The sequence below is a fragment of the Pteropus alecto genome, unplaced genomic scaffold, assembly GCF_000325575.1.
Source record: "Pteropus alecto unplaced genomic scaffold, ASM32557v1 scaffold398, whole genome shotgun sequence".
Lineage (NCBI taxonomy): Eukaryota > Metazoa > Chordata > Mammalia > Chiroptera > Pteropodidae > Pteropus > Pteropus alecto.
In genome coordinates this window covers 3,716,024-3,724,254 of record NW_006442497.1, presented here as the reverse complement: position 1 = coordinate 3,724,254, position 8,231 = coordinate 3,716,024, and the positions used below count along the sequence as shown (strand labels likewise).

General features: G+C 58.3%; 1 protein-coding gene across 1 annotated transcript in view; it reads right to left on the bottom strand.

Annotated features, from left to right (window-relative positions):
• Positions 1 to 164: 164 nt before the first annotated feature.
• Positions 165 to 8,231, bottom strand: part of KDM6B (lysine demethylase 6B) — a 21,767-nt gene continuing 13,700 nt past the window's right edge. Inside the window, 16 exon segments of the mRNA XM_025040133.1 lie at positions 165 to 1,450; positions 1,563 to 1,733; positions 1,821 to 1,947; positions 2,299 to 2,440; positions 2,619 to 2,806; positions 2,898 to 3,012; positions 3,134 to 3,282; positions 3,376 to 3,447; positions 3,531 to 3,595; positions 3,714 to 3,919; positions 4,743 to 4,848; positions 4,958 to 5,084; positions 5,185 to 7,349; positions 7,452 to 7,799; positions 7,889 to 8,092; positions 8,179 to 8,231. The exon segment at positions 8,179 to 8,231 is cut by the window's right edge and continues 59 nt beyond it. Coding sequence (XP_024895901.1) covers positions 1,427 to 1,450; positions 1,563 to 1,733; positions 1,821 to 1,947; positions 2,299 to 2,440; positions 2,619 to 2,806; positions 2,898 to 3,012; positions 3,134 to 3,282; positions 3,376 to 3,447; positions 3,531 to 3,595; positions 3,714 to 3,919; positions 4,743 to 4,848; positions 4,958 to 5,084; positions 5,185 to 7,349; positions 7,452 to 7,799; positions 7,889 to 8,092; positions 8,179 to 8,231 — 4,262 coding nt within the window. The 3' untranslated portion in view covers positions 165 to 1,426.

Below are 8,231 nucleotides of genomic sequence, written 5' to 3'. Positions count from 1 at the left end.
CCCCCCACAGGCAGGAGCGGACCAGAACTCTGGACATTCCACAGGCGCCTCCGGGGAGGGGGTTCACCCTGGCCGGGGTCTGCGCAGTCTTTCGCCATCAATCACCAGCTTGTAGCCCCTCTTCCAATACTCTCCCTGCTATTTACCAGCACATTGTCAAAACAGGATTTTTTTTTCTGATTTTATTTTTAATATTAATATTCTCACACAAAAATCACCGAAAATAGGGGTAGGATTGGGAAGACCCCTCTGCCCCAAGGGCAGAGAGACAGTGCAGTGCGAGGGGGCGGGACTGTAAACCCCCCCAACCTTCCGCAGCCCCAGCGTGGAGGAAAAACCGACAAAATATAAAGCCCCAGAGAAACTCACCCCGGGGTGTCCCTGCCCCAGGGAGGCCCTGGCCCTGGGCTGTTTCGCGATTTAAAAAAAGGGAGGGGCGAGGGAAAAGATCGTGTTTTTTAAATTGGCCGGGGCTGGGAAGGACGGGGTTCCTTTTCCTCATAGTTCTTTCTTTAAAACTTTAAAATTTTTTTATTTTATTTATTTATTTTTTTACAAAATACCATTTCAGTTCCCACTTCTTCCCCTACAGTACAGGAGTCGCTCACCCTCAGGTGGGGTTGGGGTCAGGTTGGGTTGGGGGACTGGTCCGAGAAAGTGCAGGACATAGGGGAGGGGAGCGGGTTTGAGCACCATGAGAACCCGGCTGGAGCCGCGAGCGGGCGGAGACCGGACGGCCCGGACACACACTGGCGCAGGGAGAGCCTGGCGGCGGGCAGTCCCTGGAGGGGCGAGCGGGATGGCTTGGGGGGTGCGGGAGGTCGGGTTTTCCCAAAAATGAATAAATAGAGGTGAGTGGGACTGTTATAAATTAAAAACAAAACAAAACAAAAAAACAAAAAACAAAATACAAATCATAACCAAGTGAATAAACAAAGACATGTACAAGGGTCACAGCTAGCATTGGAAGTAAAAAAGGAGGTCCTGGGGGAGGGGTAAAGCCCATAGAAAGAATCTCATTAAAAACCTCGGCTGCCGTAACGTCTATGTACATACGCGAGCCGCGTGCATCTGCGCCGGGCGGCGGCTGGCAGGCGTGAGGGAACCCGTATGTGACCCCCGCCGCCGCCGGAGCCTGGTCCTTGTGTCTGTTGCTAAAAAGGCCAAAGTCGGTGAGGGGAGGCGCTGGTGGGCGAGGGGCTACCAGCCTCCTCCCCTCAGTCTCCCATTTTTTTCGTTTTTTCCTCATATTTGTTAAAAAAAAATTTTTTTTTCTTAATAAATTAAGTGAAGGGGAGCTGCCAATGGGTGGAAGGGCTGGGCCCGACCCCCTTCCCGGCCAGAGGCGGGACCTAGGTCCAGCCCAGGCGTGTGCTGGTGGCCCCGCAGCGCCCTGCTGGCGGGCAGGTGGGCGGGGCATCCGGCCTTATCGCGACGTGCTAGCTGCTGCCTGTGGGGAGAAAGCCGGGGGCGTCTCAGGGGCAGGCGTAGGTTGACCCGCCACAGCCCGCCCCCTGAGCACCCCCACGGTCTCCGCCCGCAGACCCGAGCCTGGGCCTCACCAGTGTGAAGGCGTCGTAGGCCTGCGCCAGCTCTTCGGTGCGGTACTGCTCCAGCACCACCACGCCCTGGAGCCCCGCGCTGCGGCGCCGGGCACAGGCCTCGCAGTGCACCAGATATGTGTTTCGGCTGCCGTTCTCACTCGTCACGAACAGTATGTTGAACACCTCGACCTGGAACAGGGAGCAGGGGCAGTCATCAGGTGAAACCCTAGGGGAGCATTCCTCCGGGGAAGGAGAGGGAGAGCCCAGCCCACTCACGTCGCACTCGTTGCAGTAGTAGGCGGGTTCGTCCTTGACCCGGCCCTGGTAGGCGATTTTCTTTCCCGCCCGCACCAGGCTCTCTCGTTGCACCTGGCAGTGCTTCATGGACTGCAGGAGGCAGAACCTGCGTGTGGGGCGAGTCGGCAGTGAGGCAGGGCTGCAGGTGTGGTGGTGGTGGGGGGGGCGGTCAGGAGCCCACACCTACAGGGCCTTCCCATTTCATGCCCAGGTCACATCTCCTGACCTGGACATCTGAAACAGCTTACATTTCTTTTATTTATTTATTTAGTCTATTTGGACCACTGGAAAATAAAGCCCCTCAGAGCAGGGACTTTGTCAGACGCCCCAGCACAGTAATACTGCAGGGTGCATGGTAAAATGTGGAGAGGATGGAGAATGGGGTAGCATTAAACAGGCAGAACAAGAGTAGGACCAGGTAGGTGGAGAGGGACTCCCTCCCAAATAGAACCCTCACTTGATCATCTTGAACAAGTCGGGGTCGCTGATTTTGACGGTGCGAGCCACGTTCCAGGACACATGAATCATGGGCACAATGGATTTGACATTCTTCACCTCGTTCCACTCATATCGTTCCAGGGCCAGCTGGTACTGATAGGCTGCGGGCCAGAGGGGGTCACTACAAGGTTCTCAAATAGCCCCCAGCCACTTGAACCCCAGCCACTTCCCTCACAGCTGGCTGCCCTCCTAGCCACCACCTCCACCCCAGCCCGCCACATGGCCACATGAGGCTCCACCCCCTCACAAGCTGAGTGGTTCTATGTCCCACCCTCTCACCGGTGAGGGGCCCCACGTTCCAGGCGATGTTGTTGCACCAGCCAGTGGCCTGCACCCAGTGCACAGTCCCCGCATTAATCCACACGAGGTCTCCAGGGCGCTGCACGAAGCGGTACACAGGGATATTGGAAGCATAGAGATCATCCAGGATTGGCCACCAAGAACCTGTCAGGTAGTCCACGCCGTGCCTGCGGAGTGGCCATAGGGTCAGATGGAAACCTGGGGGCTCAGGCACATGACATGGGGGGTGGATCTAGTGGGGGCTAGGGCAGAGCGCACCGGTCGCAAAAGGCGCTGATGGTCTCCCAGTAGTGCTCGTGCACAGCGAACCACTCGCAGTCGCCTGGCCCTATGTTGATGTTGACAGAGCAGAAGTTGTTGTTCTCTTGATGGCCTGCAGGGGGCGACAGAGAACAGAATGGCTGACAGCCCGCTCTCCTCAAGCCCGCCCTTTGGCCCTCACTGGTTGACAGAGCAGCGCCGACACCAGCCCCGCCCCCGCGCCCTTCCCGCACCTGGAGTTCGGCTGCCGGGGACCTTCATGTATAGCTGCACGGTATTCATGCCCAGGATGGTATGGCCCACGTGACTCAGCATGTTGCCCGTGGATGTTACCCGCATGAAGGCGGGCAGCTTCAGCAGCTCCTGCAGTTGGGGCTTCCACCTGCGAAGTAGGCAACAAATATGAGAGGCTACCCCTGCTCTGCAGATCCATCAGCACTCCTACCCCTGCTTTACTAGCCCCAGGCCCACTGACCGCTTAGCATCAGACAGGTCGATGTTGGTGCCAAATTTGATAATATGATGGTTCTTCGGATCTGGTGTGCTGCTGTGGGGGAGAAGAGCACTGGTTGGTGGAGAAACATGGGGAAGGGAAGGAATCATGAAGGGAAGAGGCATATTTTACCATACCTAGGAGGGGTTCCTGTGGTGCTGTCTGGTTCCTCCGACTCCTCATCCTCACTCTCCTTCTCCTCCTGCTTGGCCACAGGGGTAGGCAGGCCTGGATCAGCCACTCCCCAGGAGCCCTCTGGCCACAGCCCCACTCCAAATCCCCTGATCTTGCACCCCTGCTGCCCCATGCTCGCCCCTCACCTGCAGGGACTCCTGAAAGGATGAGGCCTGGTACTGTGCGTACTTGGCAATGGTGGTGTGGGAACGGGAGCTTTCACAGGGCCAGATCTGTCGCGTGCCTGTCAGATCCCAGTTCTCATCTGAGGGCTGCTGTACCTGGGTGCGTACCTCCACTGTGTGTTCACCACTTGCCTCCACCAGCGTCTTGGTGGAGAAGAGGCCCAAGTCTGCAAGGGAGGGCCAAGCAGGGCGTTGGGGCAAAGACAGAAGGCAGGGAGCGAGGACCCAACTTACCCTGTCCTTTCTTACTCCTCAAGTCTCTGACAGGCTGGACATAGGCTTCACAGAGGTCAACCCAGGAGAAATAGGCAAGAACCCCAGACCCACACAAAGCTGGGATTATCAGCCATCACCAGCCCTCTTTCCCCACTGCTATTCTGAGCCTCAGCCCCTCCACTGAGTACTCAAGTGTGCATGAGGCCATATATGCACAGCACCTGGCACATTGTAGGTGCTTAATGAATGGCAGTTGAAGTTATTGGATCCAATCAAAGATTTAGTCAAATGAAAGCCTAGAATATGCTTTAAGTAACTCAGTAAAGAGAAGGGAAAATATATGTGTGGAGAAGACTTTGAGTATACAGAAAACAAGATGGATTTCTATATTGCTATATGGTTCCCTCTACTTTTGTGTTTGAAATTTTGCATAATAAAGATTGAAAAAAAAAAAAAGCCCCGAACCTTGGATCTTCAGGGGTTCTCTACAATCTGTAATCTTTTCTTCCTTACTAACTCACAACACCAAAAGTGACTCTAACCAGACCTTGATATATATCCCCTTCCCACCTGCCTACTGCTGGAAACAGACAGATGGAAGAAAAGCCTGAGGCGAGGTGACCCATCACTCAGAGCATGCTTCAAATATGGCCCACTGAGGACTGAGGAAAGCTCTCTATAGCCACTGGGTTTTCAAATGTAGGGGCTCTCAGAGGGACCCAAAGCCCCCAGATCCTTGCAACCCTCCCTGACCTTTCTGCCCCACACACTCACTGAGCCGCAAGGAACCTGCCAGGCCCCTGATCACGGTGATGGGATTTCGAGGGTCTGTACAGAACTGCAGCAGCACAGGTGAGAAGGCGTCCCGTTTGCTCTCCAGCTGAGGGACAACCAGGAGATAAGGCTGGATCAGAGCCCTGTTGCAGGCTCAGAGCACCCCAACAACTCCCAACACTTGTCTTAGAACCCTCTGGCAGGGACACACATACATAGATGCTGGGTGTGGGTGGGTTGAGTTTTTCCCGGGGTAGCTTCTCCTCAGTGTTGATCTTCGGTTTCACAGACTGGGTGGGGGAAAGATAAGACTCTCGAAACTTCCCTTTCACCTTGGCATGCCTGTGGGAAGACAATGAAATGGAAGAAATAGGGTGATAGGGGAAAGGAGCCGCCTAGCAGGCCAGGTCAGCAGCCTCATGGGTGACAGTCCCTAACTCACTTGCTGGCACGCACGACGTCAGCAGCGCAGTGGCTGATAGTAAGGTCCGCCATGCGCAGCCTCCGTTCTTCCACCTCAGAGGCGATGAAGGTCTCCTTGTCACCACTCTCTACCTTGATAAGCCGGATCTTCAGCTCCTTGGGGGGCCCTTCACTAAGTGAGCGCAGCTTAAGCATGTCAGCCCGGCTGACACCTGGTGGCCCTGGAACTTCTTCCCGAGCCTTCTTCCCAGGAACAGGAGCTGATGCAGATGTGGGCTGGGCAGAGGGTGCAGGAGCTGGTGGAGGAGCCGGAGCTATGGGTGGCTTGGCCTTGGAAGCCCCAACAAGATCAGGCCGGGCCTTCTCACGACCTTGGATCTCCTCACTCTGCAGGTCCAGGTTCCCTAGCACCCGACGGCTCTTTTCTTTGGGGGCCTTGGTCTTGGCCTTTGCCCTGCCCTCACGGGGCCGCCAACCCACACTGTCCTTACAGGCCCGCCTGTGCCGCCGGTGCTCCTTCTGGTGCTCCTTCTGCCGCCTCTTGCTGCTACCTGGTCCTGCTGCTGCCACTGCTCCACCACTCTCCTCCTTGGCCTGGGCAGGAGGCAGCAGTCGCTCAGTCCCACTGTCCACTGGGTCTGTGGAGTCCACTGGGCCTCCTGGGTCTGTGGCACTCCGGCCCACCCGCTCCACAAGGGTCTCACAAGCTCGACTGATCTCTTCTAGCACCTCAGACTCAGAGCGCACAGGGGGCAGAGGCAGGGGTGGGGGTGGCGGTTCGGGGGTCATGGGGCCCAGGGCTGGGTCTTCACCAGCCCTGCACTCCCGGGCCCAGGGCCCGCTTGAGGTAGAGAACTGAGATGACGAGGAAGCGGAGGGCTGTGGGGAGCCCTGGGCGCTAGGGGCCACTGAGGTGGGCGGCGGGGCTGTAGCACCTGATGGGGGACTGGAGGAATACTGAGTGGTGGGCAAGGGTCCAGGCTGGGTAGAAACAGCTGCTCCAGTCCCCCGGTAACAGTATTTCTGTCCCTCCAGCACGGAGGCCAAGGATTTGAGCAGGCTGGCCGGGCTGGCTGGTGGGGGTAGTGAGGGTGGCGGCGGCTGTGGCTGGGGGGCTGGAGGGAACTTGGCTAGTGGCGGCGGTGGTGGTAGGGCTGGTGGTGGCTTCTTCTCCTCTTCTTGGGTGGCTGTGGTGGTGGTGGCGGTGGCAGCAGTGGTGGTTGGGGCTGTGTCAGTGGGGAATGGAGGCTGCAGAGAAGCAAAGGACTCCTTCAGGGGGGGCGGGGGAGCTACGCCTGTTTCCTGTTGTTGCTGTTCCTCCTCCTTGCGAATGGATTCATCCAGCATCTTCATGATGTTGGCCAGCCCATCAGGTAGGATCTTAAATTCAGCTGGCTCCTCAAACTGGTCCTCCAGTGGGGTAGGGGGAAAATCAAAGAGTCGTGCACTTCGGGCAGGCAGCTCCCCAACCCTTGGCGGCACGGACTGGGGGGCTTTATTCAGGGGGCCTGGGGATGGCCCTGGCCCCGCCTCGGGGGTCTTTGGGAAGGAGACCCTGGGCCGAGGGCTCTCCGGGTGCCTGAAGCTTCCTGAGGTATTTTGGTGGCAAGAGGAGGGAGGAGCTGGAGGCAGGGCAAGAGTAAGGGGTGCAAGAGGTGGGTCCTGGGGGCTCAGTGTTGGGCTGGGGGGCCGGGGGAGAGGGTCCATACTTCTGGCCAAATATGGAGGTGGGGGGAAGGACACAGGCCCCGTAGGGCTGCTGCTGTGGTTGCCATTGTTGTTGCTGCTGCTGGTGGTTGGGGGAGTGGGAGGGGTGTGCGAATCCTGAGTGCCCACAGAAAAACGGGAGGCGGGAGGCCCCAAGAAGCCCTCACGGTGGGGGAGGGGTGGTGGAAGAGGACGGGGGCGTCCCTCAGCCCCAAAGAAGAGCTCTTCTAAGATCTCTCCATCCTCACGGGCTGACCGGCAGGCTGGGCCCTTCAGCCAGGCAGGGGGGTGTGGGGGGCGTAAGAGGCGGGGACACGGGGGTGGAGGAGGTGATGGGGGGCCAGGTGGCAGGGACAGGTGGGGAGTGGCAGCGGGAGCTGCCAGGAAAGGTTTCCGACTGCTATGTGCCGAGGGCCCCAGGCGGCCTTGGTGAGAGGAGACCTCCAGTGCGGACGTTTGGTAATGATCAGCGCTGGGCTGCAAGTAAAGGAGGGAGGTAATCAGAGGGCTGCTTGAGCCAACTCAGACAAGCTCCTACTGACTACCCGACTCTACCCTCCACTTGCGGTCATCACTCACAATGCCTGGGCTCGGCTCCATGCCCCGGAGACCAGTGTTGTTGCTGCTGCTGCTACTGCTGCTGGTGGTGGTACCGGGGAGGCCGGGGGGCCGGGAAGGGGCGTAAGGCACGCAGGCGGTAGTTGCTGCTGGTGAAACGCTGGAGTCCATCCGCGACCTCTGAACTCTGCTCTCTCTAAGGTCACTTCCGGGGAGACGGGTGGCAGGCGGGCAGCCATGGCTCTCTGCTCCTGGGGGGCGGGGGCCTGGGCCTGGGGGTGCAGCCGGGACCAGCCGATGGCCAGGGGGGTGTGCAGTGTAGGCTGGAGCTGGGTATGGATATGGGTGAGACAGCGAGTGCCGCTGCTCCTACAGGAGGCAAATGAGGACACTGAGTGAGGAATGGAAAACACAGGCACTTGCAGGTAAAAAATGAGGAGCAATAGATAGGTGCTCACCTGGCGCTCTGGGGGTGCTGAACCCTTGCGCTCGGGGCCCCAGGTATCTCCATGCATGGTACTCCACAGCCCTGGTTTGTTCAGCTGAAATGGAGGACTGGTGGCTAGGCCAGGCAGGGGTGGTGGTGGTGGTGGCGGCGGCGGTGGTGGTGGTGGTGGTGGTAATGGTGGCGGAGGCAGAGGCAGCCCTGGGGGAAGGCCAGTCTAGAAGAAAAAAGGGTATAAAAATCCTGTTCCTTGTCCTAGTCTTCCTACTTGCTGCCTGCCTGCCTGCTCCCATACAACCATACCTGCTCAGAGTTGCAGCCTCTCCTGCGCTTGCCTCCAGGGCTGAGGCCCTCCT